This window comes from Triticum aestivum, chromosome 1B (assembly GCF_018294505.1).
Source record: "Triticum aestivum cultivar Chinese Spring chromosome 1B, IWGSC CS RefSeq v2.1, whole genome shotgun sequence".
NCBI classification, from domain to species: Eukaryota; Viridiplantae; Streptophyta; class Magnoliopsida; order Poales; family Poaceae; genus Triticum; species Triticum aestivum.
This window is the reverse complement of record NC_057795.1, coordinates 567148174-567173754: the sequence shown is the minus strand read 5'-3', so window position 1 is coordinate 567173754 and position 25581 is coordinate 567148174. Positions and strand designations below refer to the sequence as shown.

General features: G+C 42.3%; 2 protein-coding genes across 7 annotated transcripts; both read right to left on the bottom strand.

Moving 5' to 3' along the window:
* Positions 1 to 1547: 1547 nt before the first annotated feature.
* On the bottom strand, positions 1548 to 7709 carry LOC123138884 (uncharacterized). Its single transcript, XM_044558733.1, has 4 exons — positions 7554 to 7709; positions 7037 to 7440; positions 2438 to 3707; positions 1548 to 1635 (listed from the first exon to the last, which is right to left on the bottom strand). Exons 1-3 carry the CDS (start codon positions 7582 to 7584, stop codon positions 2826 to 2828), a joined length of 1317 nt encoding a protein of 438 aa, XP_044414668.1. The 5' UTR covers positions 7585 to 7709; the 3' UTR covers positions 1548 to 1635; positions 2438 to 2825.
* Positions 7710 to 9953: 2244 nt separating this feature from the next.
* Positions 9954 to 14670, bottom strand: LOC123138843 (uncharacterized). 6 transcript variants are annotated; one of them, XM_044558715.1, is made up of 4 exons: positions 14456 to 14670; positions 12642 to 14336; positions 11177 to 11419; positions 9954 to 10373 (listed from the first exon to the last, which is right to left on the bottom strand). In XM_044558715.1, the coding sequence occupies exons 1-3, from the start codon at positions 14481 to 14483 to the stop codon at positions 11202 to 11204; spliced, it is 1941 nt and encodes a 646-aa protein (XP_044414650.1). In that variant the 5' UTR covers positions 14484 to 14670; the 3' UTR covers positions 9954 to 10373; positions 11177 to 11201. The 6 variants fall into 6 exon arrangements, 5 of the variants coding, with proteins under 5 accessions (XP_044414650.1, XP_044414646.1, XP_044414662.1 ...); XM_044558711.1 differs by having other exon boundaries at positions 9954 to 10370; XM_044558727.1 differs by having other exon boundaries at positions 11183 to 11419.
* Between the last annotated feature and the right edge of the window lie 10911 nt (positions 14671 to 25581).

Below are 25581 nucleotides of genomic sequence, written 5' to 3'. Positions count from 1 at the left end.
CAACAGATGAAGCTATCGGAATTGTCAAGCTGGCGATGAGAAACGCGCCGATGTACGAAAAATAATGTCCCAGGGAGCTAAGCAGAAACATTCAAACAACAGCTACCATCTGCAGACACATTATTGTCATCTCAATTCCCAGTTAGTGAAACAGCAAGAACAGGTCCATGATCTAGATCTACATAGGTCAGATACAAACTCCAAGTGCAAAGCAGAGTGGAAAGATCCTTAAGTTACAGCTTACAGGGCGTTGGCATCAAGCAAGACTTGCCCTCTCTCTTCTTGTGATCTGGCTACTTGGTGCTTGCTATTATCTCCTCAGTTTTCTATTGAGACAGGGAAAATCACAATCTTCTTATTCATGATATGAGCACATAAAATAACTTGTCAGTACATTGATACAGGACAACATAGGCAACGCAACAAAAGAGCATACACGCTGTGGAAACTAGGTGCCACTCAAGCAATGGCGATGTTACGCTGAGCATGTTATGGTGGGATGCAGAATATGAAGGCCAGCAGATGGTATGTTCAGGATAGCTGATTTTAACTTTTTTCTATTTTCAACCAAAAGGTAAGCATCAGAGAAGACAGTGCCTCAGGGTGTATATGCCCACGACTAGTAGGTGTTTTCAAGTATGAGCATCTTACTAGAACTTGTGTGGAAGACAATACTCCTTAAAGCAACAAGTTCAGCTTTCTTGATGATACCACCGGGATATGTCCATGTATCTTTCATTGTGCAGTTATTATCGGTTTGGTTCTACAAGTTTGGAATGGTTCAAGACATCACTCCTAGCCCATGGGGTGATAAGCTGTTGATAAGATTCAGAGAACAATTCAAAATAAGTATGTGGTCTACCTACAGGTAACAGAAAGGATTTTTTTTTTGGATGAACAGGGTGGAGCCCCCACAGGTCCATTTTATAGTATGAAACCAACGAGTCATACAGTGCTAACAGGTTCAAATCGTCCGCAAACTCAGCGTTGCATAGCATCGAAAATAAAGCCTAAATGCAAACCAAAAAAATTCAGGTTTAAGAGGTGAACAGCATGGTGTGCTTATGATTACCTCAACAGGGGTGTTGTCATCACTCCTCCACTAGATGTGCACTGAGGTAGTAGTGGAGCTGTGCCGGCTGGGCAGCAGGTTTCCTTGGCAGCTTCGGCACCAGCCCCCTCTTCAGCTCCGAAGTGGAGTTCTCAGGTTCTCCATTAACGGGGCTCCGAAGCGGTCTAAGTCCACTGCCTCTGCATCTTTGAACGGCACATTCCACTCCCATACTGACGTGAGGATGTGCTTCCACACCTGTTTCGTATTCAACCAGATCTTGTGGTTAATTACCATCTTCAACCAGAGCCCCCACAGGATTCACGAAGTGATGATATTAAAGATTTTAAATCTCTTTCCACTAAGCCAACAGCTAGGAAGGGATTCAAAGTCAATAACATTTCTATCAAACATATCGAGTACCTCTTTCATTCTTCCTCCACTCATGCTCGTGCAATCAGTTTCCATTGCCCAAAACAAAACCATCATGTTTTTCTTAGGGATATATAAATGATCAAGCATAACAGTGACTAGTTAAGTATTTTTCTTGAATCCGCACCCCAATGAATCTCTGACTATAACGTCTGCAAATGGTGAGCAGGTAAAATTCACTAGATATACAATACAGAATACAGTTTACTTGGGGCAATCCTCCAGTCTTATCGTATATAAGAACACAACTTTAGTGCATCTGAACATACAAAAGAGAATTCAAAGCCCCATCACGCAATAGTGGAAATATTTTTAATTTCGTTCATATATTAACTGCGTATCAGTTTGGTATGCATAGACTAATAATAATGTCCAATGCTTAGAACAGTGTGCATGTCAAAATTTGACTCAGTCAGAGCAGAATGGCAGTACAATGTCCTATGTCCGTATGACTGTTTTGCTAATTCACAGTTCTAGAGGCAACCAGTGTCCTGTTTTGGTATTTTTACTGGGCTATGCATTTCCAGATTGCACTACTGTACGCATTCCGAAGGTTATTATCACTTCATTAATTTGCTTGAATTATATTGCCCACTCAATAATCAAATTATATATTAAGAGGACAGCACTCAGAAAGGGCCTAAATCTTAGTGCTGGTAACAGTCGAGTACATTATCACAACCAAAGTAAACACTTATTGAACAGACTAGTGCACTTAATTAGTTATAATGCAATCCAGTCATTTTACTAATACCAAATACTTTTCATCCCGGTTGTCCTTGACATTGATACTGAAAGCATTCAAATCCAGTGTCCGATTTTTTGTTTTCATAATAGTTGACCACCCTGAATCCATGTCGGATCGGATCCCGTCATAGTAAGGCAGAACATTTCATTACCTACTTCATGGCAAACTGTGCAACGAAAAGTACAAGCTGAAGCAAAGGAACTGACCTTTCTGCCCCTCTGGCTTGTATGGCTTGCCCTTGTTGTTGAATGGTTTGCTCTTGTACTCCTTCTCTTATTTCCTGTCCTCCTTCTTAGGACAATCAGCAATGAAATGATTGGGATCACCACATTGATAGCAATATCTCTTTGATTTCCTCATCTTGGACTTCTCAGAGAAATTGCTTCTTGCTTCGTAGCCTTTCTTTCCAAGCAACGCCCCATATTTCTTCCCCGAGAGAGACATGTCTTGCATTCCTTGTTGAATTTTCTCTCGGCCTTGATCATGGTCGTCTTCATCATCGCTTGATTCCTCCACTTGGACTTGCTTGGCCTTCAAGGCAGCACTGACCTTTTTGCTTGAGCGTGGCGAAGCATACCCACTCATGATTTTGGATTATTTCTGCTCCATGTCGTAGAGGAGGAATGTTGCAAGCACATCCAGAGGGGTGAGTAGTTCAAAGTTAGGCTTCTCACGGATGAGGAAAACCAAGTTTGGGTTCCTTGGTGCCATGGCACGAAGCATCCTCCTCACAACATAGGAATCAGTCATCTCTTTGCACCCAAGACCCTTCATCTCAGTGACCAAATCGTTGAGCCTTGCATACATGTCACTGGGGGGCTCATGTTTTCCTAAGGCGAACCTGTCCATATCTATCCTCAAATAGCCGAGCTTTGACTCACGAACTGCTTCATTAAATTTTCGGAGAGCATCCCAAATCTCCTTAGCACTCTTACAGTTGCAAATCCTCCTAGACTGATCACGACTTAAGGCACAATCTAAGGTGCCCATAGCTCGGGCATCGTACTCCATCTTGCTCTGTTCGAGAGCCGTTGGATTTGCTTCATCCACACAAGAGAAACCAGTTTCCACAATTCTCCACACAAGAGGGTGAAGGCTAAGCAAATAGAATTTCATCCTACGCTGCCATGATAGATAGTGTGTGCCATCGAAGTAAGGCACTTCTCCGGAGCAACCTGCACCGCAGGCGGGCTCAGTGTCCTCCTCCGCCGCGTTCCGGCAGATGATTCTGGATTGTTCTTGCCACCTGTTGTAGACCTGGAAACTATGGAGCACATCCAGAGGGGTGAGTTCTTCAAAGTCAGGCCTCTGACGGATGATGGCCTCAAAGGTTGAGTCCCTTGGTGTGATGGCACGAAGCATCTTCCTCACAACATAAGAATTTGTCACCTCCTGGCATCCAAGGCGCTTCATCTCAGTGGCTAAAATGTCGAGCCTCACATACATGGAAGTGGGGAGCTCGTGCTTCTTCCACGCTGTAAGACAATAGGCTTTGGGGGGAACCGGCACAACCCTCTAGGGGTGGCCTATCACATATATATATATATAATGAGGTGGTATACAACGTTACAATATACACATGTAAATACAGTCTAACACCCTCCCTCAATCTTAGCCACTTTCTAATGAATCTAGAAGGGTAAGATTGCGCCTGCAAGTCTCAAACTGTGGCAAAGGCAATGGCTTGGTGAAGATGTCAGCAAGTTGATCCTTGGAAGAAATAAACTTGATCTGTAGTTGCTTCTGAGAGACACGTTCACGCACAAAGTGATAGTCAACTTCAATGTGTTTCGTTCGGGCATGGAATACCGGATTTGCAGAAAGGTATGTAGCACCGATGTTATCACACCAAAGAACAGGAGGCTGTGATTGGGGTATACTTAACTCCTGAAGCAAGGACTGTACCCAGATGATCTCTGATGTGACATTGGCCACAGCCTTATAGTCAGCCTCAGTACTGCTACGCGAGACAGTAGCCTGTTTCCGAGCACTCCAGGCAATCAGGTTAGAGCCAAAGAAGACAGCATAACCCCCCGTGGATCGCCTGTCATCCGGATTGCCAGCCCAGTCTGCATCAGAATATGCTGAAAGACAACCAGAGTCAGACGGCCGAATATGCAAACCATGAGCCACCGTGAAACGAATATAGCGCAAAATCCGCTTAACAGCAGACCAATGAGTGTCACGGGGTGACTGCAGATACTGGCAGACTCGGTTAACAGCATAGGAAATGTCTGGTCGCGTGATCGTCAAGTACTGGAGCCCACCAACAATACTCCTGTACTCTGTCGCATCAGAAGAAGAAAGAAGCACACCATCAACAGCATTGAGCTTATCAGTGGTAGACATGGGTGTAGTCGTCGGTTTGCACTTAAGCATCCCAGCTCGCTGCAACAAATCTAGAGAGTACTTCTTCTGCGTCATAACAAGGCCAGCAGCACGAGAAGTAACCTCCACACCAAGAAAGTAATGAAGCTTCCCAAGGTCCTTGACCGCAAAATCAGCACCAAGTGAGCGAACAAGCGCAGTAGCAGCCGACTGAGAGGAGCTGACCAAAATGATATCATCTACATAGACCAACAAGTACATAGTAACCTCAGGCCTTTGAAGAAGAAACAATGAGGAGTCAGCAGTTGATGATGCAAAACCATGAGCACGAAGAGCCATTGCAAGACGAGCATGCCAAGCACGAGGAGCCTGCTTCAGACCATAAATTGCCTTGGACAGACGACAGAGATGATCAGGGCGATCCGGATCAGAGAAACCCGGAGGCTGGCGCATGTAAACCTCCTCCGCCAAGACACCATGAAGAAAAGCATTTTAAACATCAAGCTGACGAAGAAACCAACCTCGAGTAACAGCCAGAGAGAGAAGAAGTCTGATGGTAGTAGGCTTGACCACTGGACTGAAGGTGTCTTCATTGTCAAGTCCAAAACGCTGTCGAAAACCACGAGCAACCAGACGAGCCTATAGCGCTCAATGGACCCATCAGAATGCCTCTTCACTTTGAAAACCCATTTGGAATCAATGACATTTACCCGTGATTGTGGAGGAACAAGAGTCCATGTCTGATTGCGAAGAAGCGCTTGATACTCCTGCTCCATGGCCTCTCTCCAATGAGGAATGCGCATAGCAGCTTGATACGTGCGTGGCTCAGAGGATGGATCTGCGAGAGCAGCAGACATGCACGCCGCTAACCAAGCAACTGTGCCATCGTGACGTTGCTTAGGCTGAAAAATGCCACTCCGACTGCGCGTATGTGGACGTAGAGCAGCAGCAGGAGCCGGCGGAGGCGAAGGTGACGGAGACGTGACGGTCACCGGAGATGCAGGAATCACCTCAGGCGAGCTCGGGACAGACGACTCCGGGCTGCATGGCGAAGACTGGCCCGACGACAGGGGCTTAGAGGCCATGGGCGAACCGAGAGTGAGCGAGGCCAGCTCCGGTGACACCGGCCCAGACGGCCTTGGCGAGGCGAGAGCAGGCGAGGCCGGCCCTGGTGAGAAGGGCCCTGGATGAAGCAGAGGAGCGACCACCCTTGGTGGCGGCGTTTCCCGAGAGGGCGCCGTTGCCCCTGGATCGGCGCGTCTCGACTCGTTGCTCAGTAAGCAGGAGGCGTGAAAAGACCTCGTGTGCTGGCATGGGCGTGGAGTTGCCCCTCTCATTGATGATCTCGACTAGGGCGTCATACTCCTCATCAAGACCATTGACAATAAACGAGTTGAACTCGGAGTCGGTGAGGGGCTGTCCAATGGAGGCCAGCGTGTCGGCGAGACTCTTGACTTTGTTGTAGAACTCAGTGGCGGTGGAGTCAAGCTTCTGACACTCCCCAAGTTGGCGACGGAGCCCAGATACACGAGCCTGCGACTGTGCCGCAAGCGAGCGCTCAAGAATAGTCCATGCCTCGTGGGACGTCTTGGCGAAGACAACAAGCCCAGCAACGGCCGGAGAGAGCGACCCCTGGATGGAGGAGAGGTTCGCCTGATCCTGCCCTGTCCAGACACGGTGAGCCGGATTATAGACCGGACCGTGCACGCTGTCAACCAGCGCAGGAGGGCAAGGGAGAGAGCCGTCGACATAGCCAAGCAGATAGTGACTCCCAAGAAGCGGAAGAACCTGCGCGCGCCAGAAGATGTAATTGTCCGACGACAACTTGATGGTGATGAGATGGCCGAAGTGAAACGGCGGCGGCGGCTGCGATCCCATCGAGGAGACTGGCTGAGGTGAGACCACCGTGGAGACAGTCAGAGGGGCAGCCGGCGCGGTGACAGAGGGCGCGATGGCCGCGGTTGACGCCACGAAGCCTGCCAGCGCGACGTCCTCCGCCACCAGCGGCGCAGTGGCCGAGGGCGCGACAGCCGCGGTTGACGGGGCGGCGGCGGTGTGGGCCACAAGCGCCTGCCCGGGCGAAGTAGCAGCCGGCGGGAGCGCGAAGAGGGAGCCGACGCTCCGTGTCCCGATCGGCGCCTGAAGGGAGGCGGCATCCAGCGGCCTCGAGAGAAGTGCCGCGAGGGAGGCCGGCAGAAAACCGGTGGCGGTGGAGCCGGACGCAGCGGCGGACGTCATAGCAGTCGGGCGACGGCGACGTCGGGCGCGGCGGCGGCGGTGGTGGCGGCGGCGGCGGCGGCGGCGGTTTAGGGTTTTTAGGCGAAAGCGGACGTAACCTAGTGTGATACCATGTAAGACAATAGGCTTTAGGGGGAACCGGCACAACCCTCTAGGGGTGGCCTATCACACATATATATATATAATGAGGTGGTATACAACGTTACAATATACACATGTAAATACAGTCTAACACACGCAAAGAATTCCATCTTCTCCCTCAACTGTTTGACCTTTAACTCACGAACGATTGGGGTGTCTTCATGTATAGCCTGGAGAGCGTCCCAGACCTCCTTAGCAGTATCAAGGTGCCAGATCCGGTAGAGATAATCATCACTCAGGGCACAGTAAATGGCGTTCATAACTTGGGCATTGTACTGGATGTTCCTCAGCTCGAGTGCCGTTGGATTTGCTTCATCCACACAAGAGAAACCGGTTTCCACAATTCTCCACACAGCAAGGTTATAGGCCCGCAAGCGGAGCTTCATCCGAGCCTGCCATGTTTCAAAGTCTTTGCCGTCGAAGCGAGGCGCTCCTACCGCGGCCGACTCCCCCTGCATCATGAGCGTTTCCAACATCGCGTACGCATACTCGCCGCCTCCCCCTGCACCGCAGCACAAAATCGGCAGCCGTGAGGCGGAATCGACCGAATGTCGGAACGGAATCAAGTGGGGGATAAAACCAGCAAAGTGGACGGAGAGGGGAGGCGGGACGGACCGAGGCTGATGAGGGGCGTCCGCTGCATCATGGCGCGCGTGGTCCCCGGATCCGGCTTCCGGCGTTGCCGCGCGGCGGCGGCGGGGTGAGGGGGGAGAGGAGCGCCGGCGGAGCAGAGCACGGGGCAGGAGCAAAGTCGAGCTCTTTGGAATCTGTTTTTTGAGTGTATGTCATATACTACTCTCGAAAGTGTATGTCATATACTAGCACTCGGATTGGCTGATTTGAATTCCTAACGTTGGCCAGCGGACACAAAAAGAAGGAGAATGAAATGGCCCGTTGCTCCTCAAATGGAATAACAAACCCTCAAAATGGTTTCTACTAAAAAAAAACCTCAAAAATCGTTCTAAAAGAAAAACCCTCAAAATGGTTTCCCCTCAACAACAACAAAAAAAAACACTCAAATTGAAAAGAAGAAATAAAAAACTGTCAAGAAATTCTAAATAAAAACTACGTACGTCATAATGCATGGGATTTTTACGTACATTCATTTATGTTGTACAGGGTGTATGGAAAATGTAGCCATCAAAAAATAAGCTTCGAATTCTTTTAATGATATACTAGGAAAATATAATGTGCGTAAGTTTTATATGCATATGAAAATTTATTATGTGTATGAAAAAGATAGACATTAAAACATGTATTTTAAGAAAAATGTTAATCATATATTGGAAAAATCTTAAAAGTGTATAGGAAGTGTTTTTATGTATATAAAATTGTACAATGTGTATAAAAATATCGACATCGAAATATGTATTTAAAAATAGTAATCCTGTATTTGAAAAATGGTAAACATGTATAACAAAATGTTCCAGATGGATACAAAAAAATGTACCAGGTGTATGGAAAAAAGTAGAAACCAAAATATGTTTTTAAAATGTTTAATTATATACTGGAAAAAACTAAACATATATAAAAAAATATATATGTATATAAAAATTGTACAATGTGTATGAAAAATAAGACATAAAAAAGCGCTTTTTGGACATCATCTATTGAAAAAGTTTAATGTGTATAAAAAATGTTGTTTTTTGTATAAAATGTACAAAGTGTATGAAAAATATAGATATTAAAACATGTATTATTTAAAAATGGCAATCATGTATATGAAAAGTGTTATCTGTGTATAAAAAAGGGTCCCTGATGTATACAAAAAATGTAAAGGTGTATGGAAAAAAGTAGACATAAAAAAATGTTTTGAACAATTGTAATGATATATTGGAAATTGATCCTGAAAAAAATTATATATGAGAAAAAATGTGTTAAACTTGTATAAAAATATTTATATGTATATAAAAATGTACAATTTTGTATGAAAAAGGTAGACATCAAAACATGTATTCTCAAGCGAACCAACCTGTGGTTGGATGGTTAGAGGGACTGTGGTCCCCAACCCACCAGGGTTCAAATCCTGGTGCTCGCATTTATTCCTGGATTTCCGGAGATGCGCATTCAGTGGGAGGAGATGTTTCCGTCGACGACGAGATGCCTACAGTGACTTCGTAAATTTCAAGATGATATGCCGGCTCAGTCTTTCGAAGGTGCTCATAGGGTAGGCTGTGCGTGTGTGCATTCATAGGGGTGAGTGTATGCGTGTGTGTATATGAGCGCTTGCATCTGTACTATGTTAAAAAAGACATGTATTCTCAAAATAGGTAAATAATCTAATAGAAAAAATAAATATTTATATAAAAAAAATGTTACCATATATTGAAAAAATTGAAGCATGTATAAAATATGTATACATGTATATAAAATATGTACAATCTGTATGAAAATGATGGATGTCAAAATATGTATTTTAAAAAAATGTTAATCATCTATTGAGAAAATGTTATCATACGACGTGTCACCTTCAAAACTACTGTATTCATCTGTAGCTCAATGAGTTGTACGATGTGGCGATGCTGCCGTTTCTAGTACAGACAATTTTGCCAGTTTCCAGTTCATTGCACGGTGGGATTGACCGGTTAGCTGTCGTTCGTTTCCAGTTCCTTAGCTGCTGGGTGTAGTTCCTGGTGTCCAAGTCTGTAATCTTCATGTTTGTTTGCTTTGGTCATTGCAACTCTATACAGGGCCTTCTCCATATTCACATGCAGTTCACCCTTCTAATTTCTGATGTAATCCATCGATGTATGACAATCAGTACCAATCTGAATCTGATTCTGATTCTGTTGTGAATTAGTTGCAGAAATCTACCAAATACTCCATACCACCAATAAGATGATGCCTTGGAGAAAAAGAAATAAAGGTTACATTAAAATGCTACTCTGATTCTGTCGTTGTGTCCGTAATTTTGTTAAGGCATGGTTTAGGGGTACACTTGTGCCTCAATGCTTCCTCTCATCATACAAATATTAATATACATGTCACCACCAGCAAAAAATATCTCAGAAAGCATAGCGACCAAGATCCATCCACTTCTTACTTCTTACAAGCAGAATTATGCAAAAGCAGAGACGACGACAGACAAAGCTATCGGAATTGTCAAGCTGGCGATGAGAAACATGCCGGTGTACGAAAAATAATGTCCCAGGGAGCTAAGCAGAAACATTCAAACAACAGCTACCATCTGCAGACACATTATTGTCATCTCAATTCCCAGTTAGCAAAACAGCAAGAACAGGTCCATGATCTAGATCTACATAGGTCGTCAGATACAAACTCCAAATGCAAAGCAGAGTGGAAAGATCCCCAAGTTACAGCTTACAGGGCGTTGGCATCAAGCAAGACTTGCCCTCTCTCTTCTCGTGATCTGACTACTTGGTGCTTGCTATTATCTCCTCAGTTTTCAGTTGAGACAGGGAAAATCACAATCTTCTTATTCATGATATGAGCACATAAAATAACTTGTCAGTACATTGATACAGGACAACATAGGCAACGCAACAAAAGAGCATACAGGTTGTGGAAACTAGGTGCCACTCAAGCAATGGCGATGTTACGCTGAGCATGTTATGGTGGGATGCAGAATATGAAGGCCAGCAGATGGTATGTTCAGGATAGCTGGTTTTAATTTTTCCTATTTTCAACCAAAAGGTAAGCATCAGAGAAGACAGTGCCTCAGGGTGTATATGCCCACGACTAGTAGGTGTTTTCAAGTATGAGCATCTTACTAGAACTTGTAAAAAAAAAGGGCAGCCCGGTGCATGTAGCTCCCGCTTGCGCAGGGTCGGGGAAGGGTCCGACCACTTTGGATCTTACTAGAACTTGTGTGGAAGACAATACTCCTTAAAGCAACAAGTTCTGCTTTCTTGATGATACCACCGGGATATGTCCATGTATCTTTCATTGTGCAGTTATTATTGGTTTGGTTCTACAAGTTTGGAATGGTTCAAGACATCACTCCTAGCCCATGGGGTGATAAGCTGTTGATAAGATTCAGAGAACAATTCAAAATAAGTATGTGGTCTACCTACAGGTAACAGAAAGGATTATATATTTTTTTGGATGAACAGGGTGGAGCCCCCACAGGTACATTTTATAGTATGAAACCAACGAGTCATACAGCGCTAACAGGTTCAAATCGTTCGCAAACTCAGCGTTGCATAGCATCGAAAATAAAGCCTAAAATGCAAACAAAAAATCCAGGTTTAAGAGGTGAACAGCATGCGTGTGCTTACGATTACATCAACAGGGGTGTTGTCATCACTCCTCCACTAGATGTGCACTGAGGTAGTAGTGGAGCTGTGCCGGCTGGGCAGCAGGTTTCCTTGGCAGCTTCGGCACCAGCCCCCTCTTCAGCTCCGAAGTGGAGTTCTCAGGTTCTCCATTAACAGGGCTCCGAAGCAGTCTATGTCCACTGCCTCTGCATCTTTGAACAGCACATCCCACTCCCATACTGACATGAGGATGTGCTTCCACACCTGTTTCATATTCAACCAGATCTTGTGGTTAATTACCATCTTCAACCAGAGCCCCCACAGGATTCACGAAGTGATGATATGAAAGATTTTAAATCTCTTTCCACTAAGCCAACAGCTAGGAAGGGATTCAAAGTCAATAACATTTCTATCAAACATACCAAGTACCTCTTTCATTCTTCCTCCACTCATGCTCGTGAAATCAGTTTCCATTGCCCAAAATAAAACCATCATGTTTTTCTTAGGGATATATAAATGATCAAGCATAACAGTGACTAGTTATGTATTTTTCTTGAATCCACACCCCAATGAATCTCTGACTATAACGTCTGCAAATGGTGAGCAGGTAAAATTCACTAGATATACAATACAGAATACAGTTTACTTACTTGGGGCAATCCTCCAGTCTTATCGTATATAAGAACACAACTTTAGTGGATCTCAACATACAGAAGAGAATTCAAAGCCCCATCATGCAATAGTGGAAATATTTTTAATTTCGTTCATATATTAACTGTGTATCAGTTTGGTATGCATAGACTAATAATAATGTCAAATGGTTAGAACAGTGTACATGTCAAAATTTGACTCAGTCAGAGCAGAATAGCAGTCAATGTCCTATGTCCGTATGACTGTTTTGCTAATTCACAGTTCTAGAGGCAACCAGTGTCCTGTTTTGGTATTTTCACTGGGCTATGCATTTCCAAATTGCACTACCGTACGCATTCCGAAGGTCATAGATAGTTATCACTTCATTAATTTGCTTGAATTATATTGCCCACTCAATAATCAAATTAGACATTAAGAGGACAACACTCAGAAAGGGCCTAAATCTTAGTGCTGGTAACAGTTGAGTACATTATCAAACACTTATTGATTGAACTAGCGCACTTAATTAGTTATAGTGCAATGCTGTCATTTTACTAATACCAAATACTTTTCATCCCGGTTCTCGTTGACATTGATACCGAAAGCATTCATAGTTGACCACCCTGAATCCATGTCGGCTCGGATCCCGTCATAGTAACGCAGAATATTTCATTACCTACTCCCTCCGTCCGGAAATACTTGTCATCAAAACGGATAAAAAGGGATGCATCTAGACATATTTTAGTTCTAGATACATCTCTTTTTATCCATTTTGATGACAAGTATTTTCGGACGGAGGGAGTACTTCATGACAAACTGTGCAACGGAAAGTACAAGCTGAAGAAAAGGAACTGACCTTTCTGCCCCTCTGGCTTGTATGGCTTGCCCTTGTCGTTGAATGGTTTGCTCTTGTATTTGCTCTTCTCCTTCTCTTCTTTCCTGTCCTCCTCCTTAGGACAATCAGCAATGAAATGATTGGGATCACCACATTGATAGCAACGTCTCTTTGATTTCCTCATCTTGGACTTGTCAGAGAAACTGCTTCTTGCTTCGTGGCCTTTCTTTCCAAGTAACGCTCCATATTTCTTCCCTGTGAGAGACATTTCTTGCATTCCTTGTTGAATTTGCTCTCGGCCTTGATCATGGTCGTTTTCATCATCGCTTGATTCCTCCACTTGGACTTGCTTGGCCTTCAAGGCAGCATTGGCCTTTTTGCTTGAGCGTGGCAAAGCATACCCACTCATGATTTTGGATTCTTTCTGCTCCATGTCGTAGAGGAGGAATGTTGCAAGAACATCCAGAGGGGTGAGTAGTTCAAAGTTAGGCTTCTCACGGATGAGGAAAACCAAGTTTGCGTTCCTTGGTGCCATGGCACGAAGCATCCTCCTCACAACATAGGAATCAGTCATCTCTTTGCACCCAAGACCCTTCATCTCATTGACCAAATTGTTAAGCTTTGCATACATGTCCCTGGGGGACTCATGTTTTCTTAAGGCGAGCCTGTCCATATCTATCCTCAAATAGCGGAGCTTTGACTCACGAACTGCTTCATTAAATTTTCGGAGAGCATTCCAAATCTCCTTAGCACTCTTATAGTAGCAAATCCTCATGAACTGATCACGACTTAAGGCATTACCTATGGCCCATATAGCTACGGAATTGTACTGCCGATTCCTCTTTTCAAGAGCCGTTGGATTTGCTTCATCCACACAAGAGAAACCAGTTTCCACAATTCTCCACACAAGAGGGTGAATGCTAAGCAAATGGAATTTCATCCTACGTTGCCATGATAGATAGTGTGTGCCATCGAAGCAAGGCACTTCTCCAGAGCACCATACATCATAGTTGGGCTCCCTCCGCACGACAGTGTCCTCCTTCACCGCGTACCCGCGCATGATTCTGGATTCTTCTTGCCTCATGTCGTAGACCTGGAAAATATGGAGCAAATCCAGAGGGGTGAGTTCTTCAAAGTTAGGCCTCTGACGGATGATTGTCACAAAGGTGGAGCTCCTTGGTGTCATGGCACGAAGCATCTTCTCTACAACATAAGAATCGGTCACCTCTTCGCATCCAAGTCTCTTCATCTTGATGACCAAAGTCTCGAGCCTCCCAAACATGTCATGGGGGGATTCGTGCTTCCTCCACGCAAGCAACTTCATCTTCTCCCTCAACTGTTTGACCTTTAGCTCACGAACGATTGGGGTGTCTTCATGTATAGCCTGGAGAGCGTCCCAAGCCTCCTTAGCACTCTCGTACTGCCAGATCCGGTAGAGCTGATCATCACTCAGGGCACAGTATATGGCGTTCATGGCTTGGGCATTGTAGTGGATGCTCCTCAACTCGAGTGCCGTTGGGTTTGCTTCATCCACACAAGAGAAACCGGTTTCCACAATGTCCCACACAAGAAGGCTATAGGCCTGCAAGCGGATCTTCATCAGAGCCTGCCATGTTTCAAAGTCTTTGCCGTCGAAGCGAGGGGCTCCCACCGCGGCGGACTCCCCCCGGATCAGGAGCGTCTCCAACATCGCGTACTCGTACTCGTCGTCTCCCCCTGCATCGCAACACAAAATCGGTCGCCCTGAGACGGAATCGGCCGAATACTGGAACGGAATCGGGAGGAGGATAAAAATGGTAAAGTGGACGGAGAGGGGAGTTGGGAGGCGGACGGACCTGTGCCGACGAGGTCCGGCTGCTGCATCGTGGCGCGTGGTCCCCGGATCCTGGCCTCCAGACTCGCTTTGGTTCGCGGCGCGGCGGCGGCGGGGTTAGGGGGCAGAGGCACGCCGGCCGCCGGCGGAGCAGAGCACGGTAGAGGAGTAAAGCCGAGCGCTTTGGAATCAATTTTTTTTTCTGAGTGTATGAGGGTATGTAGCACTCGGGCTGGGTGCTTCGAATTCCTAACGTTGGCCCGTGAACACAAAATAGGAGGAGAAAGAAATGGGCCATTCCTAAGCCAAGGAATGTGACGTCCCTCGGAATGGAATAACAAACCCTCAATCCCTCAACAACAAAAAAAGAATAACAAACCCTCAAAAAGGTTCCAAAAAACAGACCTTCAAATTGGGAAGAAAAACTAAAAAAACTGTAAAAACTCTACAGTTATTTGTATTTTCCACAGCATAACAGAATGTGCGTGATTTTTATGTACACTCATTTATGCTGTACCAGTAATTAACTCATAAGTAACAAGCTTTGTTGCTCGTCTTAGATAGTGTATCATAAATCATCATATGTACTCCCTCCGTTTTTAAATAATTGTTTTTCTATAGATTTTAACAAATGATTACATACGGAGCAAAATAAGTGAATCTATACTTTAAAATATGTCTATATACATCGATATGTGGTAGTCCATTTGAAATCTCTAAAAAGACAAGTATTTAGGACGGAAGGAGTAATATACAAGCCTCAAATATTATGCTACCATGAAAAGAAGAACGTTGTTGTCTTCTACATTTCTCTGTCCTTTTTTTGCGAATAATACGGGAATTTTATTCCAAAGTCACCGGGTTACAATCGAGAGGCAATAAGTCCTCACAACATGAAGGACATCTGCTCATCCATACCGTAGTACATGACTTGGTACGGCTATAATTTGCCATACAATTTGCTACCCTATTTTGATCCTATATTTTTTGTGTGGAACAAACTCCCTCTCATCCATAAAAGATTTAATTTCTGCTACTAGATGACCATAGACCGATCGGGGCATACTATCACCACAGAGGATTGAAAGTGCATTATAGGAATCAGATTGCACCCTAACTGGTAGATCAGTATGTTGTAAAGCAAGGGCCATTCCCTGCATTATTGCATGTATCTCCGCCTCAAGCGCTTCATTGCAATTGAATATAACACGGTAAGCAGCAAAGATAACAGAGCCATCATCACGACGTAAGATCATACCAGCACCTACCTTGCCATCATGAGCTGAGAAAGATCCATCCACAGACAGCGCAACCCAAATTGCTGGAGGTGGTGGCCAAGGAACAGGAGATGTGACCTGCTGAATACTATTAGGAATAACCTCCTCCCATGTCAACATCTTCCCTTTTAAAATTTCTTCCATACTATAATTCCTGGCTAGATCAAGGGACTTATAATAACTATCCAGAAACTCCATAGTAACATCAACCGGTGGCACTTCCTTGTCATGCACAACATCATTGCTAAGTTGCCAAATTCTCCATATAAGTAGAATGACCATATCACAAACCTTATTATCAAATGCTGCAAGCACATGCAGTAGCCACTCTTTACCATTATCTATTTATTTGTCCTTAATATGTCAAAAATCACATGTATTTATTGTCTAAATTTTATGTAAATTATAATTATCAATATATAATGATTAATGGAACATGTAAAAATGTGTTCACAAAACAATTAGATATCAAAATATGCATATGATAAAATGTTAATCATGTATTCAAAAAATGTTAAACCTGTATAACAAAATGTTCTTGGTATATACAAAAATTGTACAAGGTGTATGGAAAAGTTAGACATTGAAAAATATGTTTTGAAAAATGTTAATCATATATTGGAAAAATGTTAAATGTGCATAATTTTCTTATATGTATATAAAAATGTATATGTGTAGGAAAAAAGTAGGCATCAAAACAAAAATTTCAAAATAGATGTTAATCATATATTGAAGAAACGTTAAACATGCATACGAATTTTTTTAATGTATATTAATTTTTTACAATGTGTATCAAAAGATATACAACAAAACATGTATTTAAAGAATGTTAATGATGTTTTTGAAAAATGTTAAATGTTAAACATCTATTAAAAAATTTCCTGATGGATAAAAGAAATGTAAAAAGGTGTATGGAAAAAAGTAGACATCAAAAAATATGTTTTAAAAAATGTTAATAATATATTGGAACAATATGAACGTATATAATAATTCTACAATGTTTATGAAAAAATAGACATCAAATGATCAAAACTTGTATTTTTTTAAACAATCATCTATTCAAAATGTTAAACGTGTATAAAAATGTTGTATGTATATTGAATACATATACAAAGTGTATGAAAAAGATACACATCAAAACATGTATTATTTAAAAATATTAATCATATATACGAAAAATGTTAAACATGTATAAAAAAGAGTTGGTCGTGTCTAAAAAAATGTACAAGGTTTATGGAAAAAATTAGACATCAAAAAAATGTTTTGAACAATGTTGATCCCAAAGTTAGTGGCGGCGGCCACCTAGATGGCATCTCCCCTTGTGAAACCCTCCACTGTGTATATAAGGGGAGGCTAGAGGACTCTCCGTCCAATCTACTCTCCCATAGAACAACTCTCGGTAGACTCATACATCTTCGTAATCCCTCGCTCGAGGTATACCCACCATCAATAACAATCACAAGCATGACGTAGGGTATTACTCCACCATGGAGGCCCGAACATGAATAAATTCCCCGTGCGACATCCGATTTGTGGCTTCCAGCTACGCAAGGTACCTTACCGAGGGATCTGACGGTTTTCTGCATCGTCACTCCACCAACGGGAGTCCGCTAAAGGCCGGAGAAGATCCAATCTGAGATCGATCTCCAACCGATGCTGCCTGTGCCTCGCGTGCCAACTAACGGTGCATAATCATGTCAATACCCTCTATAGGGTTACTAGAGTGGTTGAAAGTCTTAGGTCGGAGGTCAAACAAGGGTTTTACCCAGGTTCGGGCCTCCGGTGAGGAGTAATACTCCATGTCTTGCTTGCAATTTCTATTCATGGTGGGTATATGATGTCTACTACAGAACCTTCTTCTTATAGACGTTGTTGGGCCTCCAAGTGCAGAGGTTTGTAGGACAGTAGCAAATTTCCCTCAAGTGGATGACCTAAGGTTTATCAATCTGTAGGAGGCGTAGGATGAACATGGTCTCTCTCAAACAACCCTGCAACCAAATAACAAAGAGTCTCTTGTGTCCCCAACACACCCAATACAACGGTAGATTGTATAGGTGCACTAGTTCGGCGAAGAGATGGTGATACAAGTGCAATATGGATGGTAGATAAAGGTATTTGTAATCTGAAATTATAAGAACAGCAAGGTAACAAGTGGTAAAAGTGAGTGTAAACGGTATTGCAATGGTAGGAAACAAGGCATAGGGTTCATACTTTCACTAGTGCAAGTTCTCTCAACAATAATAACATAATCGGATCATATAACTATCCCTCAACATGCAACAAAGAGTCACTCCAAAGCCACTAATAGCGGAGAACAAACGAAGAGATTATGATAGGGTATGAAACCACCTTAAAGTTATTCTTTCGGATCAATCTATTCAAGAGTTCATACTAGAATAACACCTTAAGATACAAATCAACCAAAACCCTAATGTCACCTAGATACTCCATTGTCACCTCAAGTATGCGTGGGCATGATTATACGATATGCATCACACAATCTCAGATTCATCTATTCAACCAACACAAAGTACTTCAAAGAGTGCCCCGAAGTTTCTACCGGAGAGTCAAGACGAAAACATGTGCCAACCCCTATGCATAGGTTCATGGGCGGAACCCACAAGTTGATCACCAAAACATACATCAAGTGGATCACGTGATATCCCATTGTCACCACAGATACGCTCGGCAAGACATACATCAAGTGTTCTCAAATCCTTAAAGACTCAATCCGACAAGATAACTTCAAAGGGAAAACTCAATCCATTACAAGAGAGTAGAGGGGGAGAAACATCATAACATCCAACTATAATAGCAAAGCTCGCGATACATCAAGATCGTGCCATAGAGGGAACACGAGAGAGAGAGAGAGATCAAACACATAGCTACTGATACATACCCTCAGCCCCGAGGGTGAACTACTCCCTCCTCGTCATGGATAGCGCCGGGATGATGAAGATGGCCATCGGTGATGGGTTCCCCCTCCGGCAGGGTGCCAGAACAGGCTCCTGAGAGGTTTTTGGTGGCTACATAGGCTTGCGGCGGTTGAACTCCCAATCTATCTTCGTTATCGATGTTTTTAGGGTATATGGGAATATATAGGCGAAGGAAGTCGGTCGGGGGGGGGGGGGGGTGCTCGAGGGGCCCAGGAGACAGGGGGCGCGCCCAGGGGGACGTATGAGCATCCCCAAGCTTAATTCCTGCTCGTCCTCGAGTAGGTAAATGATAAAAGTAAGAATTTATGAAGTGTGAATGCTAGAGGTGCACAAGTTTAATCGATGATAATTTCAATCACCTTTTATAGCATGTTTATATGTCATAATAGTGGTTCATCTCATAAAACTTTTCATGATCAAGTAACAAGCTATTCACATGTTAAAGCATAGACCATAAAGTTTCTTGAAAACTAGCAAACTTCATTCTTAGCCATCAAACAATTGCAATTCATATTATTTTCAGGAAGGGTCCATGTCAGAGCTTTGATTTAGCAAACTCCACATACTCAAATATCATATAGTCTTCTACAATTGCTAACACTCACGCAATACTTGTGGTTATGAATTCTTAATCGAACACTGAGAAAGATAGGGGCTTATAGTGTTGCCTCCCAACATATTCACCTTTGGGTGATGTCAACAATAATAGTTCATGCTAACTTACATTCAATTGGATATATATATATCAGGATCACCCCAACACAAAGTGCTTGCCAAAGGATAAAATGAAAAAGGGAAAGGTGAAGATCACCTTGACTCTTGCATAAGGTAAAAGACATAAAGTAAAAGATAGTCCCTTCGCAGAGGGAAGCAGAGGTTGTCATGCGCTTTTAGGGTTGGATACACAAAATCTTAATGCGAAAGAACGTCACTTTATATTGCCCCTTGTATATGGACCTTTATTATCCAGTCCATCGCTTTTATTGCTTCCATAACAAGATCGTACAAAGCTTATTTTCTCCGCACTAATAAGTCATGCATATTTAGAGAGCAATTTTTATTGCTTGCACCGATGACAACTTACTTGAAGGATCTTACTCAATCCATAGGTAGGTATGGTGGACTCTCATGGCAAAAACTGGGTTTAAGGATATTTGGAAGCACAAGTAGTATCTCTACTTGGTGCAAGGAATTTTGGCTAGCATGAGGGGGAAAGGCAAGCTCAACATGTTTGAATGATCCATGACAATATACTTTAACTGAGATGTGAGAAAACATAACCCATTACGTTGTCTTCCTTGTCCAACATCAACTCTTTAGCATGTCATACTTAATGAGTGCTCACAATTATAAAAGATGTCTAAGATAGTATATTTATATGTGAAACCTCTCTTCCTTCAATATTCTTTCATGAATTGTTCAAATGACCAATACAATGCTTGCTAACCTTCAATAAATTTACAACCTCTACTTCTTAGATGTGAAGTCATTACTCCCCATGGGATAAGCAAATGAGACATATATAATTTCAGATTTATGACATTCAACTCATTCAACCATTTACTCATAGGATATAAGTGAAGCACACGAGTAAATGACAAACTACTCCAAAAAGATATAAGTGAAGATCAATGCGTAGTTAAATAATTATGTAACTATGTGAAGACTCTCTCTCATTTAAGAATTTCAGATCTTGGTATTGTATTCAAACAGCAAGCAAAGCAAAACAAAATGACATTGCAAGGATAGCACAACTCATGTGAAGAAGCAAAAACTTAGGTTCAACCGATACTAACAGTTAATTGTTGAAGAAGAAAGGTGGGATGCCTACCGGGGCATACCCAAGCTTAGATGCTTGAAACTTCTTGGAATATTATCTTGGGGTGCCTTGGGCATCCCCAAGCTTGAGCTTTTGTGTCTCCTTAATTCCTTTTATATCTCGGTTTCCTAAATCTCAAAAACTTCATCCACAACAAACTCAACAAGAACTCGTGAGATAAGTTAGTATAAAATAATGCAAAAACCTTATCATCTTCTACTGTAACAAATCACTAAGATTATTATTCAACATTGCATACTAAATGTATCTGCATATTTAATACTCCTATTCTCAAATAGAATCATTAAACAAGCAAGCATATGCAAATAATGCAAACATAACAGTAATCTGCCAAAACAGTATAGTCTGCAAAGAATGCAAGATTCATCAGACTTCCCTAACTCCAAAAATTATAAGAAAAATACTAAGATGTATAAGAGTTATCAGAGCTCAGTATGCAAAAAAGATTCAACATTATATCACTCTCTGACTTTTCTAGGGACTTTTTGCAACAGTGGTAAACTTTCTGTTTTCGAACAGCAACATGTATACTAGCAAAATAAGCATGGTAAAGGCTATCCTTGACATTTTTATTGAAAATATAGATGCAAAACATTATTATAAATAACATCAAGCAAATAGTAACAAAATAAAATGACGCTCCAAGCAGAACACATATCATGTGGCGAATAAAAATATAGCTCCAAGTAAAGTTACCGATGAACGAAGACGAAAGAGGGGATGCCTTCCGGGGCATCCCCAAGCTTAGCCTCTTGGATGTCCTTGAATATTACCTTGGGGTGCCTTGAGAATACCCAAGCTTAGGCTCTTGCCACTCCTCATTCCATAGTCCATCGAATCTTTAACCAAAACTTGAAAACTTCAACCACACAAAACTCAACACAAAACTCGTAAGCTCCGTTAGTATAAGAAAATAAAACCACCACTTAGGTACTGTAATGAACTCATTCCAAATTCATATTGGTGTTAAACCTACTGTATTCCAAGTTCTCTATGGTTCATACCCTTACATACTAGCCATAGATGCATCAAAATAAGCAAACAACACACGAAGGGCAGAATCTGTCAAAAACAGAACAGTCTGTAGCAATATGTATCAAACGTATACTTATGGAACTCCAAAAATTATGAATTAAATTGGTGGACCTTAGGAGTTTATCTATTAATCATCTGCAAAAAGAATCAACTTAAAATCACTCTTCTGTAAAACAATGGCAGCTAATCTCGTGAGCGCTAAAGTTTCTGTTTTTTACAGCAAGAGCATATAGACTTCACGCAAGTCTTCCCAAAGGTTCTACTTGGCACTTTTATTGAAACAAAAGTTATAAAACATGATTAATACAGTAGCATAATCATGTGTACACACAAAAACAGTAAGGGTAAATATTGGGTTGTCTCCCAACAAGCGATTTACTTTAATGCCTTTCTAGCTAGGCATGATGATGACAATAATGCTCACATAAAAGATAAGAATTGAAACATAAAGAGAGCATCATGAAGAATATGACTAGCACATTTAAGTCTAACCCACTTCCTATGCATAGGGATTTTGTGAGCAAACAACTTATGGGAACAATAATCAACTAGCATAGGAAGGCAAAACAAGCATAACTTCAAAATTTTAAGCACATAGAGAGGAAACTTGATATTATTGCAATTCCTACAAGCATACGTTCCTCCCGCATAATAATTTTCAGTAGCATCATGAATTAATTTAACAATATAACCAGCACATGAAGCATTCTTTTCATGATATACAAGCATAGAAAATTTACTACTCTCCACATAAGCAAAATTCTTCTCATGAATAGTGGTGGGAGCAAACTCAACAAAATAACTATCATGTGAGGCATAATCCAATTGAAAACTAAAATCATGATGACAAGTTTCATAGTTATCATTATTCTTAATAGCATACAAGTCATCACAATAATCATCATAGATAGAAACTTTGTTCTCATAATCAATTGGAACCTCTTCCGAAATAGTGGATTCATCACTAAATAAAGTTGACACTCTTCCAAATCCACTTTCATATTCATCACAATAAGATTCAACACCCTCCAAAATAGTGGGATCAATACTACCTAAAGTTGAAACTCTTCCAAACCCACTATCATCAATATAATCATCATAAATAGGAGAAATGCTTTCATCATAGTAAATTTGCTCATCAAAACTTGGGGCCCTAAACATATCATATTCATCAAACATAGCATCCCCAAGCTTGTGGCTTTGCATATCATTAGAATCATGGATATTAAAAGAATTCATACTAACAACATTGCAATCATGCTCATCTTTCAAAGATTTAGTGCAAAACATTTTATAGATTTCTTCTTCTAGCACTTGAGCACAATTTTCCTTACCATCATTCTCACGAAAGTTATTAAAAAGACAAACTCAATTCCATTTTTTGTACTTTTATTTTATAGACTAAACTAGTGATAAAACAAGAAAAAAAAAGATTCGATTGCAAGATCTAAAGATATACCTTCAAGCACTCACCTCTCCGGCAACGGCGCCAGAAAAGAGCTTGATGTCTACTACACAACCTTCTTCTTGTAGACATTGTTGGGCCTCTAAGTGCAGAGGTTTGTAGGACAGTAGCAAATTTCCCTCAAGTGGATGACCTAAGGTTTATCAATCTGTAGGAGGCATAGGATGAAGATGGTCTCTCTCAAACAACCCTGCAACCAAATAACAAAGAGTCTCTTGTGTCCCCAACACACCCAATACAACGGTAGATTGTATAGGTGCACTAGTTCGACGAAGAGATGATGATACAAGTGCAATATGGATGGTAGATAAATGTATTTGTAATCTGAAATTATAAAAACAGCAAGGTAACAAGTGGTAAAAGTGAGCGTAAACGGTATTGCAATGGTAGGAAACAAGGCATAGGGTTCATACTTTCACTAGTGCAAGTTCTCTCAACAATAATAACATAATCGGATCATATAACTATCCCTCAACATGCAACAAAGAGTCACTCCAAAGCCACTAATAGCGGAGAACAAACGAAGAGATTATGGTAGGGTACGAAACCACCTTAAAGTTATTCTTTCGGATCAATCTATTCAAGAGTTCATACTAGAATAACACCTTAAGATACAAATCAACCAAAACCCTAATGTCACCTAGATACTCCATTGTCACCTCAAGTATGCGTGGGCATGATTATACGATATGCATCACACAATCTCAGATTCATCTATTCAACCAACACAAAGTACTTCAAAGAGTGCCCCAAAGTTTCTACCGGAGAGTCAAGACGAAAACATGTGCCAACCCCTATGCATAGGTTCATGGGCGGAACCCGCAAGTTGATCACCAAAACATACATCAAGTGGATCACGTGATATCCCATTGTCACCACAGATACGCACGGCAAGACATACATCAAGTGTTCTCAAATCCTTAAAGACTCAATCTGGCAAGATAGCTTCAAAGGGAAAACTCAATCCATTACAAGAGAGTAGAGGGGGAGAAACATCATAACATCCAACTATAATAGCAAAGTTCACGATACATTAATATCGTGCCATAAAGGGAACACGAGAGAGAACATGAGAGAGAGAGAGATCAAACACATAGCTACTGGTACATACCCTCAGCCCCGAGGGTGAACTACTCCCTCCTCGTCATGGATAGCACTGGGATGATGAAGATGGCCACCGGTGATGGGTTCCCCCTCCGACAGGGTGCCGGAACAAGCTCCCGAGAGGTTTTTGGTGGCTACAGAGGCTTGCGGCGATGGAACTGTCGATGTATCTTCGTTATCGATGTTTTTAGGGTATATGGGAATATATAGGCGAAGGGAGTCAGTCGGGGGGTGCTCGAGGGGCAATATGGGCTGGGCCTCCGGTTAGTAGGTTAGTCCCAAAAGTAATATAAAAGTGTATAATAAAGCTCGTAATCATTCAAAATAGATAATAAAATAGCATGAATGCTTCATAAATTATAGATACGTTGGAGATGTATCAGTATACCTTGTGCGAAGGATTACAGTGAAGAGTCTGAATTGCTACCGAGAGTTTATTCTACGAGTGTATATGGGAATGAGAGCCCTCTACCCTCCACCTTATATGCACGATGGGGGCTAGGGAGAGATTCGAGCTAGGCCGTTGTCGGCTTAGGCTTGGGGTTCGGGATGATTTGTGCGCACCTATACACTCGTGTGGGCTCCTTCATGTCATCAGGCACGTGATTGGCCTCCTTGATGGAAATATGCCCTAGAGGCAATAATAAAGTTATTATTTATTTCCTTAATTCATGATAAATGTTTATTATTCATGCAAGAATTGTATTAACCAGAAACTTAGTACACGTGTGAATACATATGCAAATAGAGTGTCACTAGTATGCCTCTACTTGACTAGCTCGTTGAATCAAAGATGGTTATGTTTCCTAGTCATAGACATGAGTTGTCATTTGATTAACGGGGTCACATCATTGGAGAATGATGTGATTAACTTGACCCATTCCGTTAGCTTAGCACTTGATCGTTTAGTATATTGCTATTGCTTTCTTCATGACTTATACATGTTCCTATGACTATGAGATTATGCAACTCCCGAATACCGGAGGAACATTTTGTGTGCTACCAAACATCACAGCATAACTGGGTGATTATAAAGGTGCTCCAATTGTCTCTGATGGTACTTGTTGAGTTGACATAGATCGAGATTAGGATTTGTCACTCTGATTGTCGGAGAGGTATCTCTGGGCCCTCTCAGTAATGCACATCACTATAAGCCCTGCAAGCAATGTGACTAATGAGTTAGTTGCGGGATGATGCATTATGGAACGAGTAAAGAGACTTGCCGGTAACGAGATTGAACTAGGTATTGAGATACCGACGTGTTGGGGAACATAGTAATTTCAAAAAATTTCCTACGCACACGCAAGATCATGGTGATGCATAGCAACGAGAGGGGAGAGTGTTCGTCCACGCACCCTCGTAGACCGTAAGCGGAAGCGTTATGACAACGCGGTTGATGTAGTCGTACGTCTTCACGATCCGACCAATCCAAGCACCGAACGTACGGCACCTCCGAGTTCAGCACACGTTCAGCTCGATGACGATCCCCGG

What these genes read in the sequence shown, in the direction of transcription:
- LOC123138843 (XM_044558715.1), bottom strand. Translation starts at nt 14,483, where the DNA reads ATGCAGCAGCCGGACCTCGTCGGCACAG. An exon ending in GCCGGACCTCGTCGGCACAG is followed by an intron (nt 14,337 to 14,455) that starts GTCCGTCCGCCT and finishes GTTGCGATGCAG; the next exon opens with GGGGAGACGACGAGTACGAG. An exon ending in CAAGCCAGAGGGGCAGAAAG is followed by an intron (nt 11,420 to 12,641) that starts GTCAGTTCCTTT and finishes AATATGAAACAG; the next exon opens with GTGTGGAAGCACATCCTCAT.
- LOC123138884 (XM_044558733.1), bottom strand. Translation starts at nt 7,584, where the DNA reads ATGATGCAGCGGACGCCCCTCATCAGCCTCG. An exon ending in GACGCCCCTCATCAGCCTCG is followed by an intron (nt 7,441 to 7,553) that starts GTCCGTCCCGCC and finishes GCTGCGGTGCAG; the next exon opens with GGGGAGGCGGCGAGTATGCG. An exon ending in GGGAGAAGATGGAATTCTTT is followed by an intron (nt 3,708 to 7,036) that starts GCGTGTGTTAGA and finishes TATTGTCTTACA; the next exon opens with GCGTGGAAGAAGCACGAGCT.